This window comes from Elephas maximus, chromosome 6 (assembly GCF_024166365.1).
Source record: "Elephas maximus indicus isolate mEleMax1 chromosome 6, mEleMax1 primary haplotype, whole genome shotgun sequence".
In the NCBI taxonomy this organism is placed as follows: Eukaryota; Metazoa; Chordata; class Mammalia; order Proboscidea; family Elephantidae; genus Elephas; species Elephas maximus.
Window position 1 is genome coordinate 6,084,704 of NC_064824.1, and position 18,026 is coordinate 6,102,729.

At 43.0% G+C, this 18,026-nt stretch overlaps 1 protein-coding gene across 1 annotated transcript in view; it reads right to left on the reverse strand.

Annotated features, from left to right (window-relative positions):
* The window catches only part of CLASP1 (cytoplasmic linker associated protein 1), a 373,393-nt gene that overhangs the window by 34,902 nt on the left and 320,465 nt on the right, over positions 1–18,026 (reverse strand). Inside the window, exons 32-34 of the mRNA XM_049889062.1 lie at positions 9,963–10,113; positions 5,497–5,743; positions 2,421–2,611 (exon numbers count right to left, since the gene is read on the reverse strand). Of these exons, the coding sequence (XP_049745019.1) occupies positions 2,421–2,611; positions 5,497–5,743; positions 9,963–10,113 (589 nt within the window). The remainder of the gene's footprint in view (positions 1–2,420; positions 2,612–5,496; positions 5,744–9,962; positions 10,114–18,026) is intronic.

Sequence of the window (18,026 nt, forward strand, 5' to 3'; positions counted from 1 at the left end):
ATTTTCTAACATTGAACCATCACTGCATTCCTAGAGTAAATCCCACTTGTTCATGATATATGACTCATTTAATATGTTGTGCCAATACTTTGTTTTAAGTTCATGCAGATCTTTTATTACCATTCTTCTATGTTCACTTACCCCTAACCCAAACCATTAGTCCCAAGCATCAGAAAGCAATGTCCGCTAGCCCTTCCCTCATCCGTCTTCAATTAAAGTCACCATTAACATAACCCTGGGCATTGATCTTTTACCACATACTGCTTAACTTCCTGGCAATCCTCCTAGGCCCACCCCTCTAGCTCCTCACTACACTTGCTCTATTTCTGTCTGTGCTAGTCTACACAAAACCTATACAGAGAGGCAGGTTCGTATTTCTAGAGTTTAGTTCCCAAAATTCATTCTTGTTTTTAAATAATGAGCTGATTCCACAGTACTCTGACTAGATTACTCTCTCTTTTAAAGAGATTTCCTATGTGTCCTATGCCATGTGCTGGAGCCGACCCATGGAGTGACAGACCCGAGTGCCTGTGCGCAGGAGGTTTCCTGGCAGAGTGGGGTGACTCCAGGCACTTATCGGTGGAACTACAGAGCTTTGGAACACTTGTTCAAGGAGCTGAGAGGCCAAGAAACCAGGAAGCAGAAGCTGAAGAGACAAGGAACACAAGAAGCCAAGCTGCCTCAGTCTCAGAAGGTATGACCATGACCTCAAGGGTTTCAAAGGGTGGAGAGCCATGGCCTCTGGTGTTTCTAAGGGTGGAGCTGCCACTCAGATGGACTAGGGGAATGGTGTGCCTAAAGCCAAGGGAGCAGAGTTTGTGTCCCAGTGGGCATGGAAGGTGGAGTTGAAGCCCAGGGCTGAGGGGCCTCCACTCAGAATCTGGAGTGTGGCCAATACCTACAGTCTGGAGGGCCGGGCCACTGTGTAAATGGTCTCAGAGAACAGAGGATTATTTTCAAGCCTGGAGGGCTAATGTAATGTGTTCTGCTGACTTGCTTGGTGCCTGTTATCCCTTCTTTCCCTCCAGTCTCTCCCATTTGTAATTGAAACGTCTAGGTTGTGCCTGTTCTGCCACTGCACCTCTGGACGCAGATAACTTGTATTCTAGATTTCACAGATGAAGACAACTTTTTGGATTTCAGATTTGGAGTTAAGGCTTTTGCTATGATATGGTTAGATGAATACGTTTTGCATGTTGCAAGAATGTGATTTTGGGGGGGCCAAAGGGTGGAATGTCATGGATTGAATTATGTTCCCCCCAAAATATGAGTATTAACTTGGTTAGGCCATGATTCCCAGTATTCTGTGGTTGTCCTCCACTTTGTGATTATAATTTTATGTTAAAGAGGATTACAGCCTTACCAGCTCACATCCCTAATCCAATATAAAGGGAGTTTCTCTCGGGTGTGGCCTGCACCACTTTTTCTCTCTCAAGAGATAAAAAGGAAAGGGCAGCAAGCAAAGAGTTGGGGACCTCATACCACTAAGAAAGAAGCACCAGGAGCAGAGAACGTCCATTAGACCTGGGGTTTCCACACAGAGAAGCTTCTAGTCCAGGAGAAGACTGACGAGAAAGGCCTTCCTCCAGAGCTGACAGTGAGGGAAAGCCTTCCCCTGGAGCCGACACCCTGGATTTGGACTTTTAGCTTACTTTAAACTTTACCGTGAGAAAATAAACTTGTCTTTGTTAGTCAACCACTTGTGGTAGTTCTGTTAGAGGAGGATTAGATAACTAAGACGCTCCCTTTAGAGAGATTTCCTAGGTGCCGACTATGTATCCCATGCCATGTGCAGATCATAGACTAGGCGTATCACGAATGCCAAGTGTGTCATATTCAAATGTCACAATGTGAAGAGGGTTGTTTAATTTTAAAAATAATAATAAAAGAGTCATGCTTCTGGAGCCTGTCACTTGACTGATTAAGGTCACTGTAACCGTTAACACATGTAGGCGTGAACAAAGACGGAATTCCATGGAATGCAGCATTTAATATCATCTTTCAAAAATTAACTTTTCTATTTCTCAATCACACATGAAACTAAACCAATAAGGGAAAAAGTTCATTCTAAAAGACCACATTCTATTCCAATGAAGTTTTAAGAAATTCTGTGTTTAACAAAGTAACGAGATGCAAACTCAAGTGTCCCTCGACTATAAACACATGCAAAATTAAAACAAGTTAAAGCAGCACTTCCTTACCCAAATCCAACTACACACAGAACATGCATGTAAGGGAGGATGGGGTCTCTGTCTGATCAAAAGCATTACTCTAATAGGTGCTCGTAAAATGAACAAATGTTTTGATGTAAACGCCAGGCACAATACAAGAAGTGGACCTTAAGTCAAGCTCATGATAAATGGATGTCATAGCTCCACTGCATGGAGAAGGGAAATCTAAGCACAAAGAAAGTTCCTCACATCTTTGTCTCCAAGGGTCTCCAGCAGCAGAAGCAGGATGGTTTTGAAGTGCTCCTCCCAGACCCCCAGGTTGTCTTCCCGGGTGATCTTGAGCAGCTCCAGCAGCGCTCCTTTCCGCTCCTCCACCCGCTCGTTGTGGTTAGACAACTCTTTCAGAAGGTCCGCCACCAGGTCAGAATGGTCAATGGGTACTTGGGGGACAAACAAGATAGAAGTTAGTTCCTAAAGAAAAACACCATTGTGGGTGGTTCCTCCATGACTTCTGGCATCTTCTCACTGATCTGTACGCTTCTGCAGAAGCACTCTCTCCTTGACTATTCTCACCACGTCCTTCATCCTGCTTTGTGGCCAGGCTCTACTCTTTCCCCCCTCAGCAGATTGCCTCACCAAATTAACTGTGAAATAGAGGTGTGACACCAGTATGTTATATACCAATATTCAGTGTCTTCACCCTTCCTTACCATCTTCCCCTTCTATTTCAGACAAAGAGGAGAAGATGCTGGTCTTCTTCAAAATTCCATCCTTGGCCCGCTTCTCTTTCTGCAACTTGTCTCCCCCCGGCCACAGACTTAAGTCAGGCCTGAACTACTGCAACAGCCTTTACCAGGATGCAACCCCACTTAAGTGCATTTTCCTCATGGTCCTCCTCACCATCACTGTTGACTGATTAATATTCATTCATTCTCTTTTCTAATGTCCAGAGCTTAGTAACCAGCACAGTGAACAAACAAATAAACCAATCAAGGTATTTGGACAAAATACATACATACATGCTTTTCTCAAGCCTACCTGCCCCAGAAACTACCACAACTAACTCTTGAATTCTAATGAAGCAGAAATACTTGAGATATGCCTGAAAAACCATATGCCTTTCAGATGCAAAAGAAAATAACACTGAGGTGCCATAAACCAACATGGAGAGAACTCTTTCCGGCCCTGCTTCTGGAGCATAAGCATCACAACACAGCACTCCCCTGAAGGGGCAGAGAGAGAGCCGGGCCTTGGGTGCAGCCTCATTCTTAATGGATGGAACACATTCCCTAAGCCCCTGCAATAGTGCCAGCACTGGGCTAAGGCCTGAACAAATGCTGTTTCATTTAATTCAGCCCTATGGGTTAAGGGTTGTCTAGTCAGACTACAAAACCTGCCCAAGATCACTGAGCAGAAGTACTCCCAGGGTTGTGAACCATGGTTAATGTGACGGAAAAGCACATCCCTTCTCTTTCCATGTTTTTTTGAGAGATCTTAGATTTGAATATTCACTTTAAATAGAGAAAAAAACCCAAACAAATCAGAGGTAGCTACTCATTAAAAAAAAAAAAAAAAGTTTCATGAGCTACTCGTTAGGAGCTACTTAAATCTGTATTTGCATATTTCTTTAGCTTCTAAGATAGGGAGCAAACACACAGGATATTTGAAATGTTAAAGAACTCTACCCATTTTTCCCCCACTCATGCCACCTTTTTCTTTAGGCCTTTTAGTACAGTGGTGGGATAATAAATAATACCCAACATTCTAATCTCTATTCTACCTTAATTAAGATCAACAATGGATAAAATAAACCATATAACAATTCTATGACCTATGAAAAGGAATAGTCCCTATTCCCAGAAAGTATAATAAACATGACACAATACGTCATAATAAACACTACAGACCAGCAGCCTAAAACAAGGCACAGATCTCGGGCATACAATGGCTGGGACCCGATGTCACTTCTGCTCTCCGCTCTTCCGTCTCAGGATCCCAAGACTACGTGACCACTGACAAAGACCAGCGTGTTCTCTCCCTTGTGCTCCTCCACCTCTGCCTCAGCCCTTCCCTCAGATGAGTACAGTCACGAGTCTGTTTCTCCCGAAAGGCCATGAGCTCCTGGAAGTAAGGGGCTGTGTCTCGTTTATCTCTGTCCTCAGCAAACTACACTCTTTGTGACACTCGGTAACACTCGGTGAACGTTAACTGCTTTGGTTCTAATTTAATTCTTCATTCAAAATTGAAAAACAAACAAAAAAATCCCAGCAGCCTTGGGAACAAGACAGATAAATATAATTTTAAAAAATCACTATCAGGTTAAAATAAACCAAAACGTGAACATGACAGTGAGGTTAAAAAAAAAAAAGAAAAAGAATTAAGTTCCATATAAAAACACCACTGTACCAATACATATGTACTCATTTGTTGCTCAATCATGAACACAGGTCTGAACACAGGAGTCAGAAAAAACATATGCTAGCTCTTGGCTCTGTCCCACACCAGCTATGTTTGTCTGTGCAAGTAACTTTACCTTTCCAAACCTGTTTCTTAATATGTAAAATGGGAATCAGTCCTTCTATCCCAATTAGGTTATACAGTGAACCTGTGACAGATGGAACTCGACACGACTGCCTTGTTTTTCTGGGTCTCGTAAGTTTTCCACCTGTGATAGGGTGCAGTCTTATACTTTTCTATAGCTCTCTACTAGTGGAAAAAAACATCTGCATTTTCCCCCTTGGGCAGGTTCCGCAGGTTTTACTGTCTGTGTAACACACTTAGTTCAGCAGAGGGTAATACAAGTGCTCGACAAATGTTAGATGCTCTCTCCTCCAAGGACAGGGCAGAAGTCAATGTAAGGCCGCCCCAGAAAGGCCTGGCTAAAACATTAGAGTGAGGGAGAGGAAAATCTTTCAGTAGTGCTTCAGGAGCTCATTTCCATAGCTCAGCAAACTGGGAAAGCCTAGGTCAGAGACCTTTACAAATGCAGCACCCTGTGCTGATACTGCTCTTGCCTTCTGTTCCCACTGCCAACACCTACTTCCTCACTCGCCCTTCAGATCTCTGCCCAGCCCTGGCTCCTCCCTCCGTAAGCCTTCCAGGACCCTGCACAGTTAGCCCTGCTCCACCCCACAGGTGCCACAGGTGCCATTTGACATGACTTGTATGACTTCCTAACCGCCTCCCTCTGTAGACTCTGTACGTTCTGTTCATGTGGTAGCCTCCATGCCCAACACACGACAGACAGACAACAAGTAGATGCTGAACAAATGCCTAACCAGGACAGTGACTTCCGCATGGGGCAATCAAGTAGAGAGAGACCAACCATCTCGCAGCTGCTCCATGTCGTCGTCAAACACGGCCTCCTTCAGGGCAGTCTTGTCATAGGTGTTGATTGTGTCTGAGTAGGGATAGGGATTGTACTCTCGCATTCGTGGTCCAGGGAAGGCCCGCGGAGGCTGGGTGTTGAGGAGGGAGGTCTTGTTGTCCAGCGCTGTCCGGCTGCCCTCCACCACCTCACTGCCTCCTCGGCCCTCAGTGGCGGGGGAGGCAACTCCTCCCTCGCGTGACACCTGGAACACAGCAGTTTATCAGTCCCTCTTCAGGGCTTTTAACAAACTTTCCTCTTAATTTTCAGGAACATCAGAAAAGCCAGAAATTTCACACCTCAAATCTAGCCATTGACAACAGGACAGTTACTGGTACTTCGATTTGTAAGTATCTAATTCATAAACTATTATGCAGGAAGCTGAACATGCCTACATTTGCATCTATTCATTATTTTTCATGTAAAATCAGTTTTAATTTAATTAATCTTTGTAATTTGGTAATTAATTTTACTCGTCCTTTTTTTGAGAGAATAGTGACAACTTTTCTTTTTCATACATTCTTCAAGGGCGTGGGTCAAGTTCTGCAGCAGCCCCTGGAAGCGACGTCTGTGCCCCTCCCGTGCCCCGTTCAGGAGCCCCGTGCCGGCACGCAGCCCGCCCTTCAGTGCCATCGTGTACAGTGCCCACCTTCTCTGTGACACGCTGAGACAAAGAAATTCCCCACACTGCCCTCACAAAATTTAAAGTGGCCCCACCACCCGTGAATCCCTTTTGTACGTTCCCACCAGTGGGAGCCGGACAACGCCCAGCGATCGCTAACAGTGGGGAGCTCAGACCCTCCTGAACCGATCACAGGCCCTTTGAATATTATTGGCTCTTACTGTTGTTCTTTATGCTGAGTCAAAACCTACCTCCTTGGAAGGACACTCATCAAATACATAAGGACAGGTCTTCGGTATATTTTCTGAATCTTATTTCTATTATTTTCTGAATCTCGCCTTCCACAAATTAAATCCCTGGTCCTCTGACTGGCCCGTGTCCTGGTTTTGACCCTCTTCCCTCTCAGGGATCCTCTTTTCTGAAAAGCATCTGCCTGACTGGCCCCCTTTGAAGGGTGGCACCATCACAGAAGGAGTGTGGGCGGGCTGACTGTGGAAGACGGAGCACCACTGTTATCCACCTCATCACAGACACTGGGCTATGTAAGACGGTAGTGGGGACATTTCACGGCAGCCAGGCCACCGTGGTGACTCCCGTGGCAAAATTTTTGCTTGTGCTGCCGACAAGATAAACATCCCTCTCTCATCTCCTGCTTTAGTGTTTTGTTCTTAACATTCCCCCCAAAAGATACTGTATTAATCAAGATGGAAGAATATATAATATATACATAAATATGAATGAAAGAAGACTGAAAAGGTAAACAATTTTAACAGGGGCTTTCTCCAGGTGGAAAATAATACATGGGTGATTACAATTTTTTAATTTTTGTAACTGTCTTCTAAAACTAAAATGGGAAAAATCATTTATAAAAGAAAGGGCTTTAAAAAAGCTTCAGATATCTTACAGAGGTAGGGGTTTGGGGACCACGGTTTCAGGGGACATCTAAGTCAACTGGCATAATAAAATCTATTAAGAAAATATTCTGTATCCCACTTTCAAATGTGGCATCTGGGGTCTTAAACGCTAGCAAGCGGCCATCTAAGATGCATCGATGAGTCTCAACCCACTTGGGTCAAAGGAGAATGAAGAACACCAAGGACACAAGGTAATTAGAAGCCCAAGAGACAGAAAGGGCTACATGAACCAGAGACTACATTCACCCTGAGACCAGAAGAACTAGATGGTGCCCCGCCACAACTGATGACTGTCCTAATGGGCAACACAACAGAGAACCCCTGAGGGAGCAGGAGAACAGTGGGATGCAGACCTCTAACTCTCATAGAAAGACCAGACTTAATGGTCTGACTAAGACTAGAAGGACCCCAGTGGTCATGGCCCCCAGACCTTCTGTTGGCCCAGGACAGGAACCATTCCCAAAGCCAACTCGTCAGACATGGATTGGACTGGACAATGGGTTGGAGAGAGATGCTGATGAGGACTGAGCTACTTGCGCCAGGTGGACACTTGAGACTATGCTGGCATCTCCTGTCTGGAGGGGTGATGGGAGGGTAGGGGGGTTAGAAGCTGGCAAAATGGTCACGAAAAGAGAGACTGGAAGGAGGGAGTGGGCTGTCTCATTAGGGGGAGAGTAATTGGGAGTTTGAAGTAAGGTGTATATAAGTGTACAAGTGAGAGACTGATTTGATTTGTAACCTTTCACTTACAGTACAAAAATTATTTAAAAAAAAAAGCTTCAGATATTTTAAAAATAAGGCCAAATCACTCTAATTCTAAAGACCTTTAATATCAACAAGAAAATCTTACTTTTTCACTCTATATACTACCTCAAGTCTTTGTATGCATCTAGGTTGGAGACAGTGGGAATCAGGGTACATACTTTCTTATACATGGCTTCCTCACGGCCTAAGTGCTTCCCATGTAAATAGTTCTTGTAACCGTAATATTTAACCACACCACTATTTCTACACTATTTGTGTAAATAGCATATTTTTTTCTTTTTGCTGAATTTGTTAGCACAGATTGACAGAAACTAGAATATTAGGTAAAGGATATAAAACTCATAATCACTAGTGCTAAAATATAATTTTGATTTCCAAAACAGTTCTATCAATTTCCCGTCACTAAGATTATACTAACTCCTCCAAACCTTCCTAGTATTATCTATGATTTCTATTTAAAACAAAACAGAGCAATTTAGGAGTAAAATGGAACTCTGAATATATGCTCACTGTATTTCCGTAGCTATTCGTAAGAATGGCCTTTCTCCTACATATCAAACATCCAGGTTTCTGCTTTTGTGAACAATCTTCTTACCGGATCTGACATTGATCCTTATTGACTTCTGTCTTATTACATGGAATCTATTCCTCAAACTTAAAAAGAGAGAAACAGGCTCCTAAGTCTGTCCCATTTCATGCATTTTACTTCCATCTTGGCCTCTTATTGAATAGTCTAATAACCAGTGGCTGAGACATGGACTTTGAATTTACTCAGCTTCTCAATTTTCACTTCCACTCTGTGCTCCTGGCTCTCAGAGCCACATCCTCCAGGAGCCCCTCAAATATCACATTTCCATGGACCGCTTCCCAACTCTGGCCTCCTATCTTGCAGCTACTCTTACGTGCCCTTTCTTCCACTCTGTCTGCCACATGGTAACTATGAGGTTTCTCTTGCCTCGTTCCCATGGCTTCCTCCCTATCAAACTTCACTCCCTTAAACGTTCTGCAGTTTTTTATAAAAATTGGAAGCCATCTCAATGTTAACAAAGATGACACTAGACATATGATTATGATACGTCCCCCTGATGAATTATCACAGACAGAAAAAAAATCACGTAGAGTAACACTGACGGGGAAGCCTCCACATCTATGCTAAACAAGAGGCATGTAACACTGTTACTAAAAACACACACACTTCTAAACACATATATGTATACCCCCACTGCCGTCGAGTTGATTCCTGCTTACAGCGACCCTATGGGACAGAGTAGAAGTGCCACACAGGGTTTCCAAGGAGTGACTGGTAGATCTAAACTGCTGACCTTTTGGTTAACGGCCAGGCTCTTAACCACTGTGCCACCAGGGCTCCATAAACATGTATGTATAAATATACATAACAGGAAAAAATACACTAAAATGTTAATTATCTCTAGAGATGCTGAGTGAAGTGATTTATTTCCTTTCTTTTTTTTTTCTGCATTCCCAAAATATGTGCTAGGCATATTTCACATGCATAATTGGGAAAAATAATCACCCATGTATCCACTTCTGCCTGGGGTCTCCACTCTTCCTGTCAGTACTTCTGTTTCCCTCGTCAGAGCTCCCCTGTTCCCTACAGAAGCTTTTGAAATCGTTCCCAGTGTCCCCACCATAGCCAAATCCCAGTCTTTCAAGGGCCACGGGCTCTTTTTCCAGTGCCCAGAGGAAAAGCAGGGGCTGTCAGTGGGAACGCCCTCAACTTTCTGTCTGCAAACCTACCTGGCTAAGGCCAAACATTCCGCCTGTGCCCAAATCTCACCCCCTCCCACATACCTCAGGACCCATGTCCTCCAATCCCCTCTCGCTGGTGTCTAGTTCAGGCTTACTAGTTCATTTTTAACACAGAAATCAAAATGAAAACAAACTGAGGAAAAGTATTTCACACTCCTCACAAAGATAGCTCAGGGTCATGCTTCCAAATTTTATAAAATTGCCTTGGGCTTCTTAAAATACTACTACTCTAACTACAGGATAAAAATAACGATGAAACTCAGTAATCATTGATCACAGTGGTCGGTGTTTAAAAGAATCTGTAATTGTCATTTAATTGATACATGGTTCTCTACTAGCCTGGGGATACTTACACTGTCACAGTCCTTTTTTCCATCTCGCTTAATTGGCTCATTCAGGTCTTCTTGGCTTCGAAAACTAAACTTTTCGATGGCTTCTGTAACTCCACGCAGAGAACTATAGATTTCTTCAGAGTTCAGGTTCTCTGTATCATAGTCCAGCATGCTAAAGATAAAAAACATTTTATTTCTTAACATGAAGTATGGGCATAAATTACCTCTAGTAGTTTACAGAGTAAGATAGTTTTGTTTCTTGAGGTGATTCGGAATCAAAAGGAGACATCTTTTGTTGGTGCACCACTCTTAGACACATCTTCCCTGAAAAATCTGGTCCCAAACACACTACACATCATCACTCAGTAAGAAACCAGTGGAGAACAATAACCACAAGAATGTAAGAACTCAAGAGTGACAATTAGGGACTGAAAGCACGAGGTAATGAAAGTGGAAAAATAACTTTCATATCTTGAAGATGGAAAAAAGTAGTGTGATTGTTACTGGTCTCAAATGTACAAACTTAAGAGGAATGGGCACTTCAAAATAAAGCTAGTATTACAAACAAATTTCAGAGGAACAAATCAAAGGACCTCACAAGTCTGGGTTAGTAGGCAATGCCATGCTTACCAGTAACTGAAACTTATAAAATAAAACCCTATGACTCAGTCAGATCTACCCTACCAATGGGTCCTAACTCTGTCCTCTAACCCAGGAGAGTCTGCTGAACATATCAGACTCTTCTAGATGCTTCCATTTGAAGTTTTATAATAAAAGCAGATCAGTCATGTTCCTGGATGGATGTCTGAAAACACTTCAAAAAGCAAAAAGTATTTATCCCTCAAGGAAAAGTGACATCGATTGCTGTCCTTTTAGATGTTTAGCAAAGTGAAACACAAAATAACACAAAAATCCTAAATCGTATTTCGGTGCGATCCAGTATGTCAACAAGTGGCACTGAAAAGTGCACTAAAACAGGGGACCCTAAGAACAAAACAACCATTGCTGCCCTCATGAAGAGTATCAAAGAAAAGCACGGGATGGATACACCAGTAAAAAGAAAGAAAACCTGAAGCAACAGTTAACCAATAAAAAAAAGGCAAGCCAAAAAAATATAACTGAGCTTAAACATCACGTGTTTCAAGAGCATACTCAAGAAGGTATCAGAAAGCCACAAGTTCTACTGGGGGCTGCTAGGGACACTCTAGGAATCCTTGACTACAAATAAGTAAGCATGCAACATTACTGAGGACCAAAGAAAAGCCACCTCTCTGCTCTTCAACAGAGAAAACGCTCAAGAAACTGTGCACTCACTGGTGGGAACCCTTTCCTAAACGCAACACCATCAACTGCAGGAACAAGAGTAAGTGTCCCATACTTAAAAAACAAGTCACACTTACTACACCTTCCCCCTTTTTAAAAGGCGTGGACAATGCAGCGGGACAAGGTCTGGACAGGTCTCAATGGACACAGCCAGACTCTACAGGCTTGAGGGGGCAATGATTCACGTGTTTCCAGGGCAGGTACGTTCTTCTGCAGCATAAGATCTGAACTCACTCTCTAGAGATGGAAGCTATTTGCCTAAAATCGCAAAAATGGCCCAGGTAAAACCCATTTTCCTTTCCTGATAAAATATACACCCCAACTGTACTTGGAGACTTAATAAATACACACATCAACTCAAAGACTCGCTCTGGCATCAAATGAAAAGAAATGTGAAACTTTACAGCTGAGATTCCATGTCTAGACTGACAGGAGGTGAACTAAAAAACTTGAACACAATTCAAGATTTCAATCTCTTCTGAGTTCACAAGGCTGTCTGTCTATGAGGCAACTCAGAGCGAATATCCCTTTAATGTCCCTCTTCTCTGAAAACAGCACAATACTAGCTTTATGCGTGAGCAAAGGCATTTATACATCTGGCCAGTACACTACTATTTATGTACAAACACTGCGTATGGCTCAAACAAAAAGAACAGTATATACAAGATGTTCAAAAAATGCCTTAAAGTACTCTTAATCATAACAACCAAAAATAATAGCACAGCCCATGCAAAAATAAAAATAAAAACAAACTGGAAGAATGACGGAATGGACAGGAGGAGGTCTGGCCGAATGTCCAGCTTTTGAAGGGATGTCACAATATTATTTTCCATATGTCGCTTCAGAAAATGTTAGCATTCAGATAATTCATCTCGTTGTTCTTAACCTGAACATTCTTAAAATATTTTATTTTGGTTTGCATAACTTTACCATTATAGTAGGTAGCCTCTTTTTAAAAGAAGAAATTAAAAGGTTCTGCCCGTTACTGTTCCTTCTTAACTTTCAATGAATAAACCAACTCGAACTTGCCATTTAGAAGTGCTATGAACACAAGAAGCAGAATCTCTGGTGACGCTCCTTCTTAGGCTCGTTAGCCCGAGTTCTGAAGTGCTTCCTTGGCACGGAGCTTATGCTGTGTGCGACAGGTGACAGCACAGTTGTTCCCCTCTAACAGGAAACAAACAGTGCTACTCTTTTTATGCTTTGGCTTCATCCGCCTTTTGTTCAAATCAACACCTATAGAACCCTCGTTTTTTAGGGAAAAGAGGAAATTCACAGGAATGCTGGCATCCAGGGAGTAGTAGGTGACAGTGCCCTGACAAGCAACAAAGAAGAGCAGGCAAGAGGGACTCGGCAGCTTTACTTAGAGGAGCTGGAGTTAGATAAGCCCCAATCTGTCACCTGCCCAGTAGTCTGTCCTGTTTCAGCTGAGAGACAATCCAGGATATCATCTTCTGGGTTAAAGGCCATAGCCTGGTCACTTGTAAATACTTTGACAAGACTCCAGAAGGGCTTCCTTAGGGCACGTTAGATTAGGAGGCACTAATCAATCAGCAAATACTTGCTGACTGAAGGTCAGGTCATGTCACCAACACTGAAGCAGAGCAAAGCCCCAGACCTGCCTGGTAAAGGCCCCGTATCATGGGTACAGTGCTGTGTGGGGTCAGGTCTCCAAAGAAAGAGAAACTAGAGGAGTGTGCCTTCTGAGGTTCCTTCTTTGCCACTTGGTAGGGAAAAGATACTCGGTAGAGAGTAACTGTTGCCTGTTATGAAGTCGGTAGGATTTTGGCACAGTCAAAAGATACATGGAGTTCCTCTTAGTTTCATGTAACCGACAGCCTTTCTAAACTCAAAAATATCTAGTCAGGTCTCCTCCTATAGCTAACGAAAGCTACAAGTATTTATTACACACTGTCTATTAGGTGGAAACCCTGGTGGCATAGCGGTTAAGTGCTACAGCTGCTAACTATAAGGTTAGCAGTTTGAATTCACCACGCGCTCTTTGGAAACTATATGGGGCAGTTCTACTCTGTCCTATAGGGTTGCTATGAGTCGGAATTGACTCGACGGCAATAGGTTTGGTTCTTTTTTTTGGTTTATTACATGAGTTAGATCAGCAAATATAAGTATGAGCACATGTGAAGGATGATTCTAGAGATGGGATAGCCTCTGGAGGGTCATTCTTGATGGCTGGGTGGGAAGGCTCTCTGGGGTAAGCTTAGTGTCCTTAACCCAGAAAACCCAGTGCTGTCCCTAAGAGCATACAAAACAGTATACTGGGAGACAGCTAAAATGACCTTATAGTCTGAGGCACTGCTAACCTTCAAAAAAAAAAAAAAAAGGTAGCAACGTGGTTTATTAACATTTAAGATGGCAGCCATTCATTGTCTGCTTGCCCTAACACTGTATCTGTAGAAAGACCCATTCCAGGGACCTCTGTAGACTTTAGGATTCTCTGTACAACTTTTAGAGCTGTAAGAGCATCAAAAGAAAAACGCTGCTAAATATTTAGCCGACTTGTTTACCCTGCATGGCTTTGCTATGTTAATACAAAAAAGTAGGAATACCAATCTATGGAAATGTTACCTATGAAGCACTTCAAAGGCCACAGACTTTACTCGCCCTTGCCCTGTCAGAGCGTGCCTGCTCGCCCTACCGAGACCAAGGACAGAGGTGCTGCCGAGGCTCCGCTCATGAAAACACAGGTTGTCTGGGCTCTGGACCTCCAGCAAACGCACCTGATAGGCCCTCAAACGAGTATCTGTTTGTGTATCTACATGGACCCTTCTTTGTAGCACATATTTACCGCCTGTGTGAACAGCTGAGGGAAGCCCCGCCCCTTCTAGACTTACAGCTTAATCATACTCAACCAGTGGCTGTGAGCTTCACTCAGCACCTCGAAGGTGACTTGTAAGGATACCAACAGCTCTCCTGCCTAGAGCCAGGGCACCTGTAATGAGATGCAAAAAGGAACGCACCGCTCAGAGCTTCCCTTCTGGATCTGTGCTCTCTGACATCACCACATGGAAGCACGTGATGAAAGAAAGCACTCCACATGCTCAACAGCAGGACTGATAGCTGCACGTGCGGTTTGGGAAATGGCAGGTCTCATTCGCTTCGTGGTGAGAATGCCTTGTGCACCTAAGACGAATGCTCAGGAGGTGGTGCCCCCTGTTGCTTCCCTTCATCTCCAAGGTCAGCCGGTCAATACGTATTTCCTGAGCAGCTGCAGGGGCTGGGCCCTGTACTGGGCTGAGGGATCCACAGCAGCAGGACTGATGGATGGTGGACAGTTCATGAAATGGTCACCTGTTGCTCTGACGTGGCAGGGTCTATACTCGTGAGAATCAACAAAGACCTGCTGACTTTCTCATCAGGGTTCTACTCCTGCTAGCCTAAGCCAAAGCAGGGGTCACGGTGGAGGCAGCTGAGAGGCTTTTCAAAAGACTTGAGACGACCTTGGAAATGCAATAATATTGTGACACCTCAGACAAGTGTAACAGGTAGCGTGTTACCTGGGAGAGTAAGAGCGCCTGAGAGTCTTGTGGGAAGGAGCGGTGGGGACTGAGTTAGGCTGAGAAAAGGGAGGTGGGTGCTTCGATAGTCCATCGGCACTCCAACCCCATAAGCGACTGCAGTGATCAGAAGAGGAAAGTCAGAAAGGGAAACAGGAAAGGCAAAGGAGAGGGGGAGGGGGAAAAGACATTGTATTCCAAGTGTCTCAGTGGCTCCTCTTTCCTTGAAAAAGTTCTACCAAAATCAATCAGATTAAAATTAACCACTTCACCATACAAAGAAAATGAACAAATTTCATTTTGCAATTTGGTCCTGAAATTGCTTATTCTTTCCCCTCCCAACCATGGGATGCTTTCAGTTTTTAAAATCACATGAGAATCCGTGTGTGCGCACGCATGCGTGCACATGTGTGTATGTGTGTGTGTCTGGGAAGATGTTATAAGCACTTACACACAAGCAAATACGGATATTGCTTCAGGTAACCCATCAATTATTTTAGAAAGGACCAAAGAAGAAATTACGGGGCCTTAATTCAAAAGTGACAAGAGGTAGTACAACAGGGAAAGGTCAGCAAACGTGCCATTCTGATTACAGCTCTCAGGCATGGGACCATGTGCTCTTCTAGGCTGGAATCCAAGCAAATGGCATTCGGAGGCTGACACAAGTGGTTTCCTTCTGAAAGAACAAGAGCACAACTAGAGGGCTAGGACATTAAGTCTCAGCGGCCAGCTCAGAGTGGGAGCACCAAAAAATTGATTCCTCTGCTCCCATCACCTAATACGAGAATTAAAATTCATGGCGAGTGCAGGCATTCCTCTTCAATCCACAAATGTCACTAGGTGACCTGGGCTTGCAGAGGCCCTGACAGAAAGTTCTAACTGTTCACGATTCAGAAGAACTGAGCCCGAGAGACTGGCGGAAATCACAATGTGCAGCCCCAAGGCCAAGATTACGACATCAGAGAGAATGTTTTTACAGCACAGCCCTGCTTGATGCTGGCACTTGTCATAGTTCTAAGAGCAGAAGTCCTTTCATGTGGCAGGTATGGAGCTGGTCTCCCTGAGGATAGTTACGGGCTCCAATTTTGTAAGGAAATTAAGGTGTGGAAATGGCAGGTCCCTGAGGGACAGAAGGGCCTAGAGACCTTCTCTGAGGCACACATGGAGTCGGGGTGGAGGTCCAAGAAGAATACAGGTGACCAGCTCAGGCTGGAGCTCTGCAAGGGGTAGAGGACAAAGCAGATGCCTCAGGACACCCTCACAGTTAATCCCACTCTGATTCTGTGGATACTGTGGGTGCTCAGATGGCTGAAACATAAAACCTACCTGCAATTATTTTTATTGCTAGGGGACACAGAGATTATCCAGTGACATTCTGCTTTATGACTTGTTTGTCAAGAATGTACAGCAGGCCAGAGCAACAATTGTGTATAATTTCTTTTTTTTAAGAGAACGGACTTCAGATAATTTCTGAAGTCTCTGTCTACTCTGTTTTCCGTTTACCATAAAATCACACTAGATAAAATGAGATAACAGAAATATGTGTTTAATAGTGAAAAATCCCATGTCATAAATCTCTCCAAATACCAAGTAGTATTTGTTCATCAGCTGGTAAGAAGCAGTAATTCTTCCCTCACACAGAAACAAACAACAATTAATGGATATTTTACAAAAGTTGAACCTGTTATCTAAAATAAAAATAGAAATAATGACTTCCCGATGAGTGATATTCTAAAAAACTATCAAATTAAATTTGTTCATGATTTTAGAATATTTCCTTATTATCACCATAACCTGAATGTAGAATTTTTAGACCAAAAAAAAAAAGTTCATTTTGATGCCCAAAATTAAAGACAAATAAAAGGTGATACCTTTTTGTCTTAAGGATGAAAAGCCAACATCATATATATGGTCAAGATCATCCAAAAGAATGGGAAGATCAAAGAAAACTAAAGTTTCAAGAGCACCGCTCAGAAGAACCGCTGAGATTATGTACTGTAGAACACGTGGTGACCTAGCTGTTCTTCTATCTAGTGCAGGAATTCATTTCTTTTAAATGTTTCCTGTAGGAAGTATGTAGCCTGTCTGAATACTTCTAGGGACGTAATGACATGAGGCAGTTCTTCACAGTGAAGGACAATTTTAGTCGTAAGAAAAATTACTTCTGTTGAGCTCAAGTATTTATGCACTGAACGAGAGCTAATTAAAAAGAAACTCCATAACTAATTTCCAAAAGAAGAATTTGTTCACAAGTAAATATTTAGAGCACACTTAAAACCAAAAAAACCAAACCCGTTGCTATCGAGTTGATTCCGACTCATACTGACCCTACAGGATAGCGTAGAACTGCCCCATAGGGCTTCCAAGGAGCAGCTGGTAGGTTTGAACTGCCGACCTTTTGCTTGGCAGTCATAGCTCTTAACCACTGTGCCACCAGGGCTCCAGAGCACACTTGGAGTTTTTAATATTGAATGAATATTTAATTTATTTCTTCCACTGACCTGTAACCCTAACAGTAAAAATTGAGGTCAGGCCAATTTAGAAGAAATGGTGACCTGGAAAAGTAAATTAAAATTTTAATGATCTGGGGATCCATGAAGATTGATTATCGAGCTGATTCTTAGCTCTGATGGATTATGCTAGCAGCCCCACCAATATTTTACTTAGACTATTAGCATACATAATAAAATACTTAATTTGAGGTTTGCCTTTTGCTTATTACCTAAAGAATGTTTGACCTAATAATGAAGTAAATAAAAGATAAGTAGCATGAACTGTGTTATGAAAGAACAGATTTCCCAATAATGTTGCAAAAGTATTGCTTCAAGACAAAGGCAACAATTACAGGGAATACAAGTTTTCCATAAGTCACTCTACCAGAAAAGAATACATAATGATTTTACTGTCAACACTGGAAACTGGTAATTTAAGACAAACTATGTACCTTAAGTATGGATGTCAGTATTAAAAAAAACAGTTGGCTGAGCCCCAGTCACACCTGGGTAAAGTCAGACATATTTCCATTAGTTTCTGGCCTCAACTGCCTAATTATAATAGCCTGTTGAAATCACGACAGCATACAGGCCAAATGTGGAGATGTCCCGTAGTGCTCCACTATACCTGAATACAGTACAGGGCGTCCTGACGGCGCAGTGCGTAAGAGCTCAGGCTGCTGACCCAAACACTGGCAGCAGGAATCTATCAGCCACTCCCTGGAAACCCTCTGGGGCAGTTTTACTCTGTCCTT